We start from the raw sequence: 19,056 nt of genomic DNA, 5'->3' as shown, positions 1-19,056 counted from the left end.
TTGGGTGAATGACACTCCATTCATGGGGCATGAATGGTCCAGCTTCCGGAGCTTCTGGAGGTCCTGGCCTCATGCAAAAACTAGCGTTGAGTCTCCCGTTTTTAATCCCATTTTAAAATCTCATGTTGGTTTTTCATGCTTAAGATTAGACGCTTTTAGCACTCATATCCCACACTAGGATCTCTGTGTCGTGGGTGCCATGGACACACACAAACGATACACAAACACACAGACAGAACGGATATCTAAAATTATAATTTAAATATCTGTCTGACCCGGGATCGAATCCGGAAACGATTGCCCGTCAGACTGATATGGTGATCGGTATACTGAACTGTTGACTTAGCACCTGTTGGGTGAATGACACTCCATTCATGGGGCATGAATGGTCCAGCTTCCGGAGCTTCTGGAGGTCCTGGCCTCATGCAAAAACTAGCGTTGAGTCTCCCGTTTTTAATCCCATTTTAAAATCTCATGTTGGTTTTTCATGCTTAAGATTAGACGCTTTTAGCACTCATATCCCACACTAGGATCCCTGTGTCGTCGGTGCCATGGACACACACAAAGGATACACAAACACACAGACAGAAGAGATATCTAAATTCACAATTTAAATATCTGTCTGAACCGGGATCGAACCAGGAACCCATTGCTCGTCAGACTGATATGGTGATCGGTATGCTGAACTGTTGACTTAGCAGCTGTTGGGTGAATGACACTCCATTCATGGGGCATGAATGGTCCAGGCTTCCGGAGATAAATCCCTCACGCAAAAACTAATGTAGCTTCTTTTCCAACTCCGTTAAGTTGCGTTGCAGTTATTGTAAGTATTAATTGACTATAATCAATGATCAAGCAGTGATAGCCTAGTGGTTAAGAAACGCGGCCTCTCGATCGAGGGGCCCGAGGTTCAAATCCCAGGCACGCACCTCTGATTTTCAAATTTACGTGCGTATTAGAAATTAATTATCACTTGCTTAAACGGTGAAGGAAAACATCGTGAGGAAACCTGCATACCTGAGAGATTTATAAAAAAAATAAAAATCTTAAAGGTATGTGAAGTCTACCAATACGCACTTGGCCAGCGCGGTGGACTATGGCCTAATCCTTCTCATTCTGAGAGGAGACCCGTGCCCAGCAGTGGGACAGTGATGGGTTGATGATGATGAATCAATGATTTGGCTACTGGGCATATCATTTTTAAACCCAAGGTCTCTACGAAAATTCAGCTTTTCCGGAATTTTAGCTATTTCAATTGGCTAACTTGACCGGACTAGTAGTTCGACTCCGGCGGCACCACTTAATCTGCCTAATAACAGCAGTGTTAAGCGCTACTGTGTTCTAGTTTGTGGGGTGTGGTAAGGGAGACAGACTTGTCCGTGATGACAGATGTCCATGGGCGACAGTAGCCACTTACCATCAGGTGAACTGCATGCTCGTCTGCTACTTCTATATTATACAAAATGTATCATCATCAGCCCATGTTAGTCCACTGCTGGATATAGGCCTCTCCCAAGGTACGCCACTGAGCCCGGTCTTCGGCTCTCCTCATCCAAGTAGTTCCGCCGCCCGGCGCAGATCGTCGCGCCACCTTGCAGAAGGGCGTCCCACATTACGTTTGCCTAGCGGTCTCCACTCCAAGAGCCGTCTACTCCAGCGGTTGTCGGCTCTTCGACAGATGTGGCCAGCCCATTGCCACTTCAACTTGTTAGCCTTCAGAGCTATGTTGGTGACTTTGGTTCCCATCAAAATGTATAGATGTAGTATAATAGATACTTAGATAAATCCGAATGTATTTAAATAAATAATAAATAGTCAGTATGACACTTTAATTAGTATTTACAATCTCTTAATATATCAACACATGACCAAAACTACCTAACTCTAATAAGTAACTAATTGGATTATGAAGTTGTAAATAAAATTGCTCTGAATCTGCTCTGAATTGCAAATTGTAGTCTTACAATTTGCAATTCAGAGCGGACTAGCAGTTTTACGCGGACTATACTTATCTAAAGCTTCAGAAATAAAATTAATTTGTAATAATCGATTTTGATTGACAATCAATCAATATAAGATTGACAATCAAAATTAATGACAATGTAATCTAAATTAAAGATGAACGCTAGCGTTTGCTTGTGTGCAAACATTAACTAGATAATAATTACAACAGATTATTTATAACTATACAAAGTTCAATGCTAGTGTCATTTCACAAATTATTTTATTACAATAACAACAAAGAATTAGGTAGAAAAAAGATAATATTAAAAAAAAAAATTTACGAAAGAATAATTCCAAGTTTAAAATTATTTGCTAAAAATTCTTAAAATAAATAAAAGTTTGTACTTATAAAATTTATATAAATTGTAATTTCAAACATACTTAATTTGTGGAATTAAATCTTAACGTGCTAATACTGTATTTTACTGCAATTAAGTTGTCTACGCACGAAACGTACGCACGTATAGTTCGCGTAAAACTGCTAGTCCGCTCTGAATATAGGAATGAATCGCGTCGCCATAGCAAATTGTAAGACTACACCAGCTCGCAACAACTTCAGAGAGGACTAGCTGTTTGGCGTGGACTATAACTGCGATTTTTTTAAGTTTTTTGTACGTTTTGAGTATGAATAATTATCATTTGTCTCCTATGAAGGAAATATCGAGTAAAAACTTGCAGGTCTGAAACTTCTTTTAAAGAGTTTTCAAAATTCTGTGGATTCACTTGGCCATCGCGGTGTACTAGGGCCCAAGCCCCGCTGTGGCACAGTAATAGGTTGACGACGAAAAACAATATTTAAATCTAAATATATATAACTCAAAGCTGACTGACTGACATAGTGATCTATCAATGCACAGCCCAAACCACTGGACGGATCGGGCTGAAATTTGGCATGCAGGTAGATGTTATGACGTAGGCATCCGCTACGAAAGGATTTTGATCAATTGTACTCCCAAGGGGATAAAATAGGGTTTGAAAATATGCCTTCGTAACGCGAGCGAAGCCGCGGGCAAAAGCTCCTCCAGTCATAAAATACATGATTAATTATATTAATAAAATGAATTCAGTAAATTTTGCGTCAAAAACGTGTAATTTAACAAACAACAACAAAGTTATACTTAGTAGGTTATGTAAGTAATAGGAACTTCAATAAATTCCTACTTCAATTTAAAATTTAAAATAATGAACATTGTAAGTTAAATAAAAAATTGTATGAATAATGTATTCAATTATGTGAAATTTTATTTGTAAAAATATTTTTTTATCCTAACTTAGCATGCCACGCGAACCCGCGTGCTATAACTAGTTTAATAATACAATCGATTTATTCTCTTTTTCTTAGTTTCCATGTTACTAAATATTAATTTTCTTTAATCGATTTTCACGATCATAGATTCTAATACCGTCCCAATTAATTCTCGAAAAGTTTATTAAGTAATTATTATTTGTATTAATTGCAATAATTCGTACTTAAACACACTGTTTTATTTATCATTCTTTAATTTAACTGTATTTTATTATACAATTTTTGTAGTTCTCTCCACGTAACATTATATTTATTGATTTATTAATAATTAATTTTCAGTCACAAATTCTAATCCTGTCCCAATTATTTTGCAATTATTATTTATTGTATTAATATAATCGATAAAACGTATTAATTGAACTTCTAGCTAAAATATACTGTTTCAATTAATTTTTAAATCAACATTAATTCACAAAAACTCATTTACTTATTTTCATTTTATTCAGTATTCCGACTTGTGAATAAACATATACCTAAATAAATTTATTAATATTCAATAAGTAATAGAAAATAATTTGAAATTGGTTTTTCGTATAAAACATAACAAAAATGAAACGTTATCAAAATTAGAGTTAAAATAATAAATCAGTTGTCATAATAAATTTATATTTTAGTATCTGCAACCCATGAGCATTATATGAAATTTGAAGTGTATACGTACTCATATTTTTTTTTAATTTTTCATAATATCAATTCTTCTTTATGTCAAATAGTTAATGTAGTCTACTTTTTATAACACTGAAGTAGCAAACGAGTATGAAGTTGGCTGATGGTCAGTGGTCACTGTCATATTATACTTTATACTATATACTTTATACTTGACGCCGATCCTAAGTGAATCGGCATCCAAACCTTTCCATCGAAATGCAAAAACTGCTTTACGTTAGAACTAGGTGTGTCTATTGGACCTCCCCGGTCATTCTATACCTACTAGTTCTGCCTTTCAAACTACTCTCTACTTCAGTCTTATAAAAAAATAAGAATGCTACATACCTTAATCGGGGGAGCGTAGTCAACCGCCATCATGCAGTCACTATTGACTCCCGCCTCAGTCTTGATCATGGGGGGTCCGTGGTGGTACAGCTGCCCCATCTGGTGGTGGTGCATACCACCCTCCCCCCGGCTGTACCACGTGGTGTACATCCCGTAACCTTGCTCGCAACAGTCACTCATAAATACGGCATTTTTAAACCGACTAGCACAAGTTTTTATGAAAAATAACCAAGTTCACAATCTCACAGTTCACCGTTTCATAGTTGTTCACGGTTTCACATTTTTGTTCACGAGTGTACACAATTTTAAATAACACAATGTGTACGTTGCGCCACTTGCGTACGATTTGTCACACATAAGTATTTTACATAGATATTACGGCTTTTAATTTCAATTTGTTTTTATAAGTGTACTTGTCACATAAAACACTTCCGCACTTCAACACTTATTGGACTTTATACATTTGTTCACTTTACACTTTGTTTTTAGTCACGTTATTGTTATTTTGATTAAAGTAAAATTATAAATTAACGAAAGATTGTGGCCGAATTTAATTTATATGCAAATGAAAAAATATAATTTATTTCGTAAAAAATAATTACAACTTTTATAGATTCCTTACAAAACAAGAAGCACCAAGTTTTCAATTAAATTGAACCCGTTTTAAAAGAAAATAATTTGATTTAAAATCGAATAATTATAAATTAAATATTGCACTAAGTACATTTGAAAATAAATATATTTTTATTTGTAAACTTGTTTAAAGTGTCCATTTTGTTTTCAAGTTTTGTTGGCTGCATCTGTAACAAACGATAATTTAAAATTTAGAATCTATAGAATAAAATAAATTGGCAGGTAGGTACGTAACGGAACCACCTATTTCTACCTAATAACAGAAGAGTTCAGGGGGATTACTACCATCTATTAAAATAATATTATTTTAATCATACTTTTACTTTTTTGCAGGAAATTTAACTTTCCAAATAAAATATGACAATTTCAGTTGGTTTTATACAATGGATAAGCGAAAAATTAATAAGGGTTTAAGTTTGTTCAATTGTGTATGACGGAATATTTTACTGTTTTAAGGAGCAAATAAAACTTTCCTGAACTATGATGGTTTTTAAAAGATGGTGGTAGGCCCTAGCTTTCTATAATCCGCTTTGAAGGATGTGGTGGTATTGGTGAAGGGGACATATTTATCCAAGTATTTCAACCTCTGGTAGGAATCTAATCTTATCTGGGGTTAATTACAGACATTTATGGCCGGCAGAAGCCCTTATAGATAGACTTCATGGTCGGTTATTACTTCTGCTACTTAAATCTACCTTACGTTAGTCATAACAATGCCACATTCTCGCGAGAACTTCGCGAGAATGTCGCGAGAACGAATATGGAGCGGGCTGAAGAATATATTTATAATTTTGACATTTTTTTACAGTTTTAAGTTTTTGACAAAATGTTAACTATATATGTTACTTACACCGTTCTGAGATACCTGTGCCCAGCAGTGGGACAATAAAATTGATAAAAACTATTTTTATGAATTTCAATATCATCATCATCATCATCAACCCATTAACGTCCCACTGCTGGGCACGGGTCTCCTCTCATAATGAGAAGGATTAGGCCATAGTCCACCGAGCTGGCCAAGTGCGTATTGGTAGACTTCACATACCTTTGAGATTATTTTTTTTTAAGTCTCTCAGGTATGCAGGTTTCCTCACGATGTTTTCCTTAGCCGTTTTAAGTAAGTGATAATTAATTTCTAATACGCACATAACTTTGAAAAATCAGAGGTGCGTGCCTGGGATTTGAACCCCCGATCCGATTCGGACCCCTCCATCGAGAGGCCGAGTTTCTTAACCACTAGGCTATCACTGCTTTTTTGTTTATTTCAATATCACATGTCAATAATTTCAGTAAAATACAATGTTAAAGATGATGCTAGTGTAATCTAATGATTCACATAAAGATAAATTCAAAGTTTATTACAATAATTTTAAACCAATTATGTATGTCTTTAATCTTGATTGTGGTTAGCCTCAGTACACACTGTAGTGTAAGTATATAGCAACAAGATCATTAGAATCATTATAAAATAAATGAGCAGTTCAAAACAGTTAACATTTTTCTATTTTGTTTGTCAAGTAATTTTCTTTATTTTTATTTTGTGTGGTAGCTAAATAGGAGCTTAAGTGACAATTTATAAAAGTTTAACAAATGTTAATAAATTTGTGTTTAAGTACAATTAGTTAAAATTTAATAATGTTTACTACTGGAAATTACTGACAGATAATGCTCCTGGTTATAATAATAGCTACTGACGAAATATGTAGTAGTAGGTATAGTTTTATTAATAAAAAAATCTTCAAAATTAAAATCGTTCAAAACTGTATAATTATTACTTAAACATATTGGACGTTTTTTAGAGGTAGCCCGAAATATTTTTGGGATTTAATTTTAAAAGTTAGTTGAAAAATACGAGTATATATGTGGGAAGCACTACTGTGACACAGAGTGGTACAAAAACAGGTGTGGTACAAAAATAGTGATCGTGATAACACTGTAATCATACCACGAATTGTATTTGAGGCAACATTTATATACGCGCCGGATACAGACGAATGTGATTGTCGACTTTTCAGTGTGATCAACGGATTGAATATGCGTCTTCGTGCGTATTCGTGCGCGGCATTTACGGACTGGTCATTGCTTGGCAAGTTATTCTACAAATTTTCCGTGAGTATATTAATATAAAACTTACTTATTTCAATGATTCACCAAAAAATATTTAATTAAAAAAATCCTAGAGTCTTCTACATATCGCAGTGCGTGCAAACCTTTACGCCCAAGTACCAAGCCTCACAAACAAGTTGACAATGGGGTTTAATTAAACATTATAGAAGATAATGTTGCACAATACTATGTAGCTTTAATGACTAATGAGGAAGTTGAGTAATGATAGTTACAGGTTAATGAAACAGCATTATAGTCATTGGAGTTTGTCGTGAAACATGGAGAATAATTTGTTTTAACATGTTACTTTTTTATTATAAGAAGGTATGTGAGTAGCAAACGAGTAAACAGTCCACCTGATTGTAAGTGGCTATGGCGCGTGGATCTCTGTCATCAACCCCGGATAGGATTAGGTAGATATTCCTACCTGTGGTCGGCCACAGATGCGCCGCTACCCCTAAGGACTAAGCTGGAACGCTTCGGAAAAGTCTGTCTCCCTTACCACACCCTTCAAACCGGAACAATTCTAATTCTTAATTCGCCTAATTCTGCTGTTATTAGGTAGAAATAGGTGTGGCGGTGGTGACGCCGGAGTCGAACCACAGAGAGACCTACCACCTTCATGGTATTTTTGTTGTGATTTAGCATTTATTATTTTATTCTAACAGGTCGCCAATCTACTTGCTTAAACGGCGAAGGAAAAGTTCATAAGGAAACTTTCCTAAGAATTCTTAAAAACAAAGTAAATGTGTTCTAAAAAAAATTTAAATACCTAATTAATTTTATAGTTTTTCAAAAGTAATTCTTTTAAATATTGTAATAGGTAGGTATTTAAAAATTATTATAATAAAATTCTTAATGACATAAATTATAATAATATTAATTCATGTTATATTTTTACGGTAGTGTTAATAAATAGGTACACTAAAAGTAAAAAATAACAATTTATGACACACTTCTACACGTTGTATTCTAAGTAGATAGTAGGTAGGTATATTATAAAAACTTTCAAACATAATTCGGAACTATTGAACATAATCTTACTCACAAAAAAACACTTTACGATTTCATATTATTTTATGAAATCGTAAATCAAACTCGAACTTCTACAAAATGGAACTTTAACAAAATAAAATCCAACATATAATTTTCCCTATAGGTATGCAAGACCATTTCTACCATCATAGAATTGTAAATGAGCTTACCACCATGTGGGGCTTATACAACCGAGTTATCGCATATGCAGGGGTCAGTGACCACCTGGCCACGCCCCCGGACCACGCCCTGCGCAGGCCCCGCCCACTACGACTCTACGCCTGGTGACGTAACACTTTTTGTGTACCACGTGAGGCTTTTTTAAGTGCAAAAAGTGTTTACCTATTTGAAAGTGATACGTGTGGTCAGTGATAAGAGTTCACAAGTGTTTTTGTAAAGTGATTTCGTAGTGAAACACTTTGAAATAAATTACGGTCTGTGTTTAGACTAATTTATTGGTTACAATACGCTTACAGTTCATACATTATATTAAATCACTAACTTTACTGAAAATTGTTAATACCTTTTTATTTTGATAGTTAAAATTATTATAATTACAAATATCTTAATATTCCTACCTAGTGTACTACTACTACTACTCTACCACTATATATTCCCCTCCCACTTCGTAAGTACCTACTTAGTTATCTACTATATAGGTAGGTACGTCATGTAGGTAAGTGAGAAAGCCAATTTTACAGATTTGTATGCAGAAACCTTAAATACCTAATTATTTTAGACATAAAATACTCAATTTATTTATTTCAATGAAAGCTCTATCAAAATTAGTTCAGCCGTGGAAGGTTATGTCAACCACATGTCGCGCGTTACCTAAGTAGCCCAGTAATAGGTCTGAGGTTCAAATCCTGGATACGCATCTGTTTTTTTAAGTAATATACGTAGATGTGGATGGAAGCAACCTCCGTTCACTCTGAAAGGAGATCCATGCCAAGCATCCTTCCATCAGCCTTTAAAAGTCCACTGGACATAGGCCTCCCCTAATCTGCGCCACTCCGACCGGTCTTGAGCATGCGAAGCAGTGGGACAGTAATGGGTTGACAACGATACTCTGAACCCCGGGCAGGTTCCTAGTTTACAAATAAAACCAGCGGTTCCCCAACTTTTATAAACCATCGTCTCTCAAACTTTTACGACCCCCAAAATGTATAAACGTTAAAAAGTGTAAAATTTAACAAAAGGTAAACAAAACAGACAATTGTTAAACAAACTTCAAATACTTGCAAATTTTAAATCCGACTTGCAAATTTTCAAAGAAAAAGCAAACAATTCAAAGTCAAAGTCAAGTGCAGATAATAACCCGTTATCAGAGACCACGCCATCTGGTAATTTGCATGGAAATTAGCACAATTTGCATTGGAAATAGAGTAAAAAAACGCAATTATCTAACGATACGCAATGCAACGCATCGGACGCACAGACAGCATACTAACTTTTTTATTAGTAGCAACAAACATGCTGTCTACCTGATAAGTCACTAGTCATATTGAAGGTAGAACCCTTTGTGGTTCAACTCCGGCGGCACCACCACACCTATTTCTGCTTAATAACAGCAGTGTTAAGCGCTGCTGTGTTCTGGTTTGAAGTGTGTGATAAGGGAGACATACTTTCCTGAGGCGTTAGCTTAGTTCCAGGTAACGGCGCATCTGTGACCGACCTCAGGTAGGAATCTAATCCTATCTGGAGTGGACAGATGTCCATGGGCTTACCATCAGCTGAACTGCATGCTTCTCTGCTACTAGGTACGTTGTAATAATAATTCGCCAAGTACGAGACGCACATGGAGGCTTTCGTACCATCAAATTTTCATTATTTTTTACTTATTTTTATTCATTTTACTATTTTCAACGACATTTAATTACATCAGATAACAATAGATGGCGTTGGGGTGATGATCAATAATACTAAAACAACGTATAATATAATTAAAATAAGTATATTAAAATATGTTTTATGGTTTTAATTTGTTATAATACATTATAATACCAATTATAGTAGTAAACGGATTGCAAAAATTTCAACCGTTTCCCTAGTACGGTTTAACAGTTAGATCGAAAAATGCAGAAAAATACCCGTTTGTTGTATGGAGACCCCCTTTAATATTCAACTTTATTTGATTTTTAGTATTTGTTGTTATAACGGCCGTTATGCATCCTCTGTAAAAATTTCATGTGTCTATCTATTACGGTTCCGGTGATATAGCCCTGTGACAGACGGACAGACAGTGAAGTCTTAGTAATAGGGTGCCGTTTTTAGCCTTTGGGTACGGATCCCTAAAAAAGTAAAACTAGGGGTCTATTCGATTACTACATCCACGACTAACACAATTGTTGCAAATAACAATAACAAAATAAAATAATGAACTAAACCGAAGCGGCGGTCGGTAACTGTTTTTCATTTAACCTGGAAAACCGTAGTTAAGTTCACGGTTCATTTGAACCAATGAGCATCCATTAAATTTAACTGATCGGTTTAGTTGTCTAACAAAAATTTTGTTTATTGCATTTCATAATTTCAAGTTTTTTTTATCATGCCATCATCGTCATCAATCTATTACTGTCTGGTGGGCACGGGTCTCCTCTCAGAATGAGAAGGATTAGGCCATAGTCCACCGCGCTGGCCAAGTGCCTATTGGTAGACTTCACACACCTTTCAAAACTTTTTTTTTAGATTTCTCAGGTATGTATGCAGGTTTTCTCACGATGTTTTCCTTTACCGTTAAGCAAGTGATAATTAAATTACAATAAGTACGTACGCGTATTATTTTGAAAAATTAGAGGTGCCTGCCTTGGATTTGAACCTCGGACCCTTCGATCAAGAGGAGTTTTTTAACCACTAGGTTATCAGTTCTTTTATCACTGTTTTTGATAGTCTTTAGTGTCCCTGCTGGGCATGGGTTCTTAAAGTGAGTGGTTAGGCGACTGTCCATCGCACTGATCAAATGCGAGTTGGTAGACTTCACAAACCTTTGAGAACTTCTTCTAAAGAGCTTTCAGGCGTGTAGATTTCACGATGTTTCCCTTTGCCGTTATAACAAGTAATAATTAATTCGTAATGTGCACATAACTTTGAACTAATCAAGGGTGGTATTCGAACCTCGGACCGCCCAACTGAGAGGATCATCATCAACCCGTTACTGTCCCACTGCTGGGCACGGTTCTCCTCTCAGAATGATTAGAATTAGGCCATAGTCCACCGTGCTGGCCAAGTGCGTATTGGTAGACTTCACATACCTTTGAGATTTTTTGTATTTTTTTTATTTTTTATAAATCTCTCATGTATGCAGATTTCCTCACGATGTTTCCTTCATCGTTTAGCAAGTGATAAATAATTTCTAATACGCACATAACTTTGAAAAATCAGAGATTTGAACCTCGGACCCCTCGATCGAGAGGCCGAGTTTCTTAACCACTAGGCTATCACTGCCTTTTAGGATGAGTTTCTACTATTCGAGTACCCCTAAGCTTTCAAAGCTTTTATTGTTTTTCATAGTACATAATTTATTGCAAGCTTGTAATTATCTTCGCCATCTTCAATCCAATCTGTCCCACTGCTGGGCACAGCTTGTCATTCAAAACAACGTGTTAGGTTCCTTGACAAAAAAGATATACTAGTTAGATAGATAGATTAGTAGTATCTAAAATCATTAAGATTTATTATAGTTACCTAAATATAGGTACTTCTTCTAGGGCGTTCGGGGAAAATGATAATTATAATTGATGAGCGATCTTTTTACAAATATTACAGTTGGAAATCGGGATACGATATAATGATATGTCTCAAGCCATGTCACACAATTCTGTTCTCACATTTTTTTTTGTTAATAAAAGTAACTTTTATTTTAGAGAAAGAATTAGGGTACCGCGCAAACAAATTAACCATCTGAAATCTCTAGAGTAAGTCGCAAAATATAAATGCAGATTATTCAAAGGATTTGCATCATTTACACGAATTACGTTCAAACCTACGTAGGTACAATAGCAGTTACAGTAGATTAAGATCTGTACAAATAATTATCTTAGATGAGTAGTATGTTGTACGTTATTAAACACTTGGAAAAAATACTATTGTATTTAGTTAAGTACCCAGTGCAAACATAATTCGTGGTCGTCAAACCAACTTTTTTTAATAATGGAGTAGCTGACAAACAGTCCAACTGATAGTACTACTAAAAGTTGGTAACAGTTGGTTGCTAGTTTTAAGGACTAAATTGGAACATCTCAAATGTCTCTTTTCTTCTTCTTAGTTGTTCCTTCATGACTGAAGTTCGTGCCTGCTTTGGAAGTCTTTTATGCAGGTGTGCTGCATATCCAGCATGCATGTCTGCATGTCTCTTTTACCACCCTTCAAAGCGGAACACAGCAGCACACTACTGTTAAGCAGAGACAGGTCTAGTGGTGGTGCTCTAGAGTCAAACCACAGAGGGTTCTACCACCTATTTTATTTTTTAATATTGTGGGAGTAGCAGACAAACATGCAATCCACCTGATGGTAAGTGGCTACTGCCGCCCATGGACATCTGTAATCAACCTCAAATAGGATCAGATATTCCTACCTGAGGTTACAGATACGCCGTTGCCTGACGACTAAGCTGGAACGCCTCGGAAAAGTATGTCTCCACACCCTTCAAACCAGAACACAGCAGTGCTTAACACTGCTGTTATGAGGCAGAAATAGGTGTGGCGGTGGTGCCGCCGGAGGAGTATTTTCTTTACAACAAATAAATAATCATTTGTATTTATAAATAAAATACAATAATACATCATTCGAGTTAATTGGCCAAGAAATCTTCTTATTAAAGTAAAATTAGCGTCGAGCGAGCGTAATTGTGAAATTTATTTTTCGAGCAGAAATATTCTGCGCGCAAATTCGCAAATTCCATATGAAGCGGCGATAAGAATGTTTATTTATTTTAGGGATGTACGACATATTAAAAAAAATCGATTAGTCATAATATTTTTTTAATATCGATTAAAATCGATTTAAAATAAGTGGGAAATGTAAAATCGACTATTGCAGAAATAATCGATTAATAATTTCAAAAAAGATTGTTAAGCCCATAGATTAGTAAGGATACTTCGCCGCCTTGAAATTGAATGAAGCCACAAACGGCTTATAAGTAAGTTCTTTTTTTGAATTCTTGACAAATAAAAACATTTTTAGAGAAAATTTACGAATAAATAACTAAAACTGCGTAATTTACATAATAAATAAATAATTATTTCAAATATTTTAGGGATATTTTAGCACGGAGACGTGACAAAACTTTTTTACGCAACTATTTCAATTCTCAAAATTGGGTACATTTTTTTGTTCGGAGTGAGTAATCTTTACTTATCTATGGTTAAGCCCTATAAATTAATGCCGAAAAAAACGTCACTAATTGTTCTCCCAAATTCTATCATTGCCGACTCATTTAAATTTAATATTTGTATATGATGTTATGTAAAAAATCGATTACTTAAAATCGATTATTACAAAAAATATTTTTCACACCCCTAATTTATTTTACTTTTGCCTTTTGCTATGGAGGCATTCGACTGGTTCGTCCAGTTTCTGTAAAAACGCCACTGCATTGTATCTGCGCTTTCTCAGCTTTGAGCAAAGCTTTCTATAGCAATACGAGGATAGATAAAACACCCAGACCCTAAGCAGAATCTTTATAATATATTAACATGTGTGTCTGACCTGGGATTGATCCCGAAACACTCAAAACGATATTATGAAGACGATGATAACGATACCTATATAATCAGTTTTCGTTTTATTCAATCTATTAATAAAAATTGATGGTTGTAGAAATAATCGATTAATATTCGATTTTAAAAAACATGTCGTGATAATCCCTAAAAGAAACATCACGAAATGTTCTTTTAAATTCTAACATTGCTGGCCGCTCACCTCAAACAATCGATTTGTAAAAAAAATCAATTACTTACATCGATGTTTACAAAAATAATCAATAAATACAAAAAAAAAAAAAATATTTTTCACATCCCTAATTTATTTTACTTTTGCCTTTTGCTATGGAGGCATTCGACTGGTTCGTCCAGTTTCTGTAAAAACGCCACTGCATTGTATCTGCACTGTCTCGGCTTTGAGATACGCTTTCTATAGCAATAGAAGGATAGGTAAAACACCCAGACCCTAAGCAGAATCTTAGATCTAATAATATGTTTTAAAGGTGGTAGAACCCTTTGTGGTTCGACTCCGGCGGCACCACCGCCACACCTATTTCTACCTAATAACAGCAGTGTTAGGCACTGCTGTGTTCCGGTTTGAAGGGTGTGGTAAGGGAGACAGACTTTTCCGAGGCGTTCCAGCTTAGTCCTCAGGGGTAGCGGCGCATCTGTGGCCGACCTCAGGTAGAAATATCTAATCCTATCTGGGGTTGATTACAGATGTCCATGGGCGGCAGTAGCCACTTACCATCAGGTGGACTGCATGCTCGTCTGCTACTCTTATATTATAAAAAAAAAAAAAAAAAAATGTATCTCGCCGGGGATTGACCCCGAAACCCTAAAAACCGTATCATGAGAACGATGATAACTATATAATAGTTTTTTTATTTACTATTAATAAAAATCGATTATGGCAAAAATATCGATTAATATTCGATTTTTAAAAATACCCTAAAAGAAACATCAGAAAATTATCTTTCAAATTTAAGCGATGCCGACTGCTCATCTAAAACAATCGATTATGACAAAAAATAATCTATAATTGCAAAAAAAACACATCCCTAATTTATTTTACTTGTGCCTTTTGCTATGTAGGCATTGAAATCATTGAATATGAAGACAATATTATGGGGACTATATCTATAAATTTAGACATAATTTATGCAAATATGCTGTTTTTGTAGAAATACAAGCTGTCCCCTGAGGTTTTACTCGCATTTAAAAGTGTTAATACTTTGGACATTTCATGCGTTTCAATTTTTTTGCGCGGATCCCTAAGTCATTTTCTATAATAAAGTAGCCTAAGTTACTCCTTGTAAACCTTTCGCTACCAATCTAGCCCTATATCTCACTTCGTCATCACTTTTTAGTTTTTTTCGATACAGCCACTTATTATGAAAAAAATATTGTTTTTTATCAGCAAACTGCCAGTGAAACCAAACAAATAGACACACAGAATTGAAATAATTGTTCAGTATAGTATTAGTATAGTTCGCGTAAAACCGTAGCATAAGACGAATCTAAGGACACCTGTACCCTTACCAGGAGTTTTTACGTTTCGACAAATATGACTGTTTTGGTATTTGTTTACGTATTCGCCCATACAAATTCCAATCAGCGCCCCTAGCGGATTGTGTCCGAACTAGAAAATCCTATGGGCCAATACGTAAACAACTACCAAAACAGTCATATTTGTCGAAACGTAAAAACTCCTGGTAAGGGTACTGTTAAGTCATGTTAAATCCATCTAGCTTGGCTTTGGCTTGACTTTGGTCTGTATAGGGCGCGCCATAGAATAAAACATACATATGCTTGAAAAACATTACCTTCCATAGTCAGATAAAGATATATTTTCCAAAATCTTTACGCTTCTTTTAAATCGCACTGACATACATCCAAAACACATAAAATTGACAAAATCAAACAATTTCCTCCTAACAATATTTCCTACAAATATTTGTAGAGTTTACAATGTTTTCTATATACAAGTACTTGTAGTCGTGACTCTATAATGGATTCTGTGACGACAGATCATTCAAACATCGCCAAAGTAAATACAAGTCGTGAGTTACGGAAGTGGTGATATAATTTTGAATTTAGAATCATACGTGACTCTATTATCTATGATTTGGTGATAGTACTCTAGCTGTGATGCCACAAAAAATCTGTTATTTCCAATTGAATATTATTTATTATCTATTATGATTTAGAAGATCGTGTTGATGTCTTGTTATAGTCCGCGTAAAACTGCTAGTCCGCTCTGAATATAGAAATGAATCGCGGTCGCCATAGCAAACTGTATGACTACACCTGCGCGCAACAACTTCAGTACCCTTACCATGAGTTTGTACGTTTCGACAAATATGACTGTTTTGGTATTTGTTTACGTATTGGTCCATACAATTTCCAAGTTCTGATACAATCCGCTAGGGGCGCCGATTGGAAATAGTAGGCAAATACGTGAACAAATACCAAAACAGTCATATTTGTCAAAACGTAAACACTCATGGTAAGGGTACAAGAGCGGACTAGCAGTTTGGCGATAACTATACCTCAGTCGAACTATTGTTTCGAACTCAGTCGAACTACCAGTTAACTACTGGTTTCCACCTTTCAAATATGTATATATTTTCTTTGAATTTTCATTACTTACTAATTAATTTTTTCCTACCTAATAAATACCTATTTTTACTCTACAATTAAATATTAAATACACCATTGCCTTAATAGGAGACAATAACCATTACTTATATATTTATATCTTTATTTTCTAGGTTATGGTAAAAAACCATTAAGTATAATAAATATAATTATTTCAATTACGATTGAAGCAAGCAGTAGCCTTGTGGTAAAGAAACTCGGCCTCTTGATCGAGGGGTCCGAGGTTCAAATCCTGGGAAACTCTGATTTATCAAAGTTATGTACGTATTATAAATTAATTATCTAACTTAAACGGTTAAGGAAAACATCATGAGGAAACATGCATACCTGAGCGATCTTAAAAAAGTTCAAAGGTATGTGAAGTCTACCAATACGCACTTGGCCAGCGCGGTGGACTATGGCCTAACCCTTCTCATTCTAAGAGGAGACCCGTGCCCAGTAGTGGGACAGTAATGGGTTGATGATGATGATGAAGATTGTTAATAGAATCAATTTCTATAATTTATATTAAAATGGGCTGTGTAAGATCTATGTGAGTGATTTAAATGTGTGAAGTACTTGCAGTAGTTTTGAGTAAATCGCGGACATACAAGATTACATACATACTAAGGTACATACTTTGAGATTATTACCCTCCCGATTTAAAAGAATAAATCTATTTCTTGAACAAATTTAAAACTTTTATTTATATTATATTATTTTCGCGCTAAATACGACTCAAACGCCAAGACGGGTTCTTTTTCTTTTTTATGCTAACTCATATACTTTATACCCGTCAGTTACTATATAAACGAGAAGTTATTATAAAAATAACACATCATGAAAATAACACAAAATAATTAGTTAAAATAATACTATAATAAAATAATTTGAATAGATTTCTAACAATACGCGGCGGTCGAATACAGAATCTCCTTTTTTGAAGTCGGTTGAAAATGGGAAAATTCTGAAATGGCCAACTAGCTGCTCTTATACTTATTGGTAAAGATATGCGTTACTGAATATTTTCAAATCGATCGATCGATTAGCACTAGTCCGCGGTCCCGACGGCGTTTGCCCGGATCCGGGCCTATCTCGGTTCGGGGTGGAGCTGGAGCTACTACACCCCGTCATCTTTGAGGCCACCTTGACTCTTGATTCTATATATCCTACAATAATTGGAACCGATGGGTTAACGTGCCTTCCGAAGCACGGAAGAAAATTTCGTCGTCAACACATTACTGTCTTACTGCTAGGCGCGGGTTTCCTCTCGGAATAAGAGAGATTCGGGGCATAGTCCACCGCGCTGGCCAAGTGCGAATTGGTGGGTTCCACACATTTTTGAAGAACTTTGGTTAAGAAGTAAAGGTGGTAGAATTAAAGAACCTAGTCTAGGTACTACCTACCTTCTTTATTTTAGTAGTGGAAAATGAAAATTTTTATTATAAGGCAAAATCTTTGCGAAGAACACAACAGATTAGATTATAGATTAAAACAAATCATAAGGTATTTAAATTTAAATAAAAAATACTGTGTATGGCATGACGTAACAACTCTACAATTATTTAATGTATAAAGAGAGTGCAAATAATGTTTTTGCAATTGCGAATATTCCCCACCATGAAATGTCTCGTTAAAAAAAGTACCCACTTAGGTATTTGACTTTTTGAAAGAGTGGTATAAGAAAATTCGATTAAATGTCATTAAAATTTGAATCTAGAAGAGCCTCTTTTTCTAATGTTGAGTAAACGTTGTTTGTTATTTTTTAATGACAAAGTAGTTTTAACATTTACAAATATAATTATTTTTAATACTGTGTTTTATGTAGGTATCTATAATTAAACTTAGCAATGAGGTAGGCGGGCTTCCTGCTTTGCAAAACCAGAGGAGATGCCAATACATTGCCGGCTTTGAAGAAGAGCTCTTTTTGCACCTTTTTGAAGAGCTTTTTTATGAGATCATAGCGCTCCGGGAATACCTCAGGAGGAAGTTATTGTCACATTAAGCACATGGTAAAAAAACGTGCAAACCGAATTGTAGAGGACCGTCAATAGTTCAGTACCCTTACCAGGAGTTTTTAAGTTTCGACAAATATGACTGTTTTGGTATTTGTTTACGTATTTGCCCATACAAATTCCAATCAGCGCCCCTAGCGGATTGTGTCAGAACTTGGAAATCGTATGGGTAAATACGTAAACAAATACCAAAACAGTCATATTTGTCGAAACGTAAAAACTCCTAGTAAGGGTACAGCTGTTGTGGAACGTTGTCTTCTGACGAATGGTGCGATGAAGGAAATGTGAGGTAGGCACCAGGTCAACGGTATCCCCTGCCTGTCGTAAAAGGGGCTTCCGGGGTTGCGGGCGGCAAGAGTGGGAGCTCAAACCGCCCGGCCAGCAACCCCGGGAAGGACGGCGGTATGTGTGGCCGCATACCGTCGTGTACAACAGACGGTGCGGCGAGCGGCATGCTCATCTGGACGGAGCCCGACGGGGCAACGCGCTAAGAGGACTCCGGTTGCGTTCCTCTGGAGATCCCGGAGTCCTTTACGCAGCGCCGAGGACGGCCACCGGGGGGGTTTTAGTGCGGTAAGAATCCCACATAACTCTGGGTCGCTCCCACGGCACCGGGTACCTTTCG

General features: G+C 35.8%; 1 protein-coding gene across 5 annotated transcripts in view; it reads right to left on the bottom strand.

The window, feature by feature from the left end:
- Nucleotides 1-19,056, bottom strand: part of LOC140754665 (zinc finger protein rotund) — a 239,842-nt gene that overhangs the window by 218,652 nt on the left and 2,134 nt on the right. For all 5 annotated transcript variants that reach the window (XM_073089691.1, XM_073089690.1, XM_073089694.1 and 2 more), the window contains exon 2: nucleotides 4,304-5,103. In XM_073089691.1, coding sequence (XP_072945792.1) covers nucleotides 4,304-4,483 — 180 coding nt within the window. In that variant the 5' untranslated portion in view covers nucleotides 4,484-5,103. The remainder of the gene's footprint in view (nucleotides 1-4,303; nucleotides 5,104-19,056) is intronic.

This window comes from Epargyreus clarus, unplaced genomic scaffold, assembly GCF_041222505.1.
Source record: "Epargyreus clarus isolate Ecla_fem2 unplaced genomic scaffold, WU_Ecla_fem_2.2 ptg000031l, whole genome shotgun sequence".
NCBI classification, from domain to species: Eukaryota; Metazoa; Arthropoda; class Insecta; order Lepidoptera; family Hesperiidae; genus Epargyreus; species Epargyreus clarus.
The sequence above is the reverse complement of the archived record's forward strand: the minus strand, read 5'-3'. Positions and strand labels throughout refer to the sequence as shown.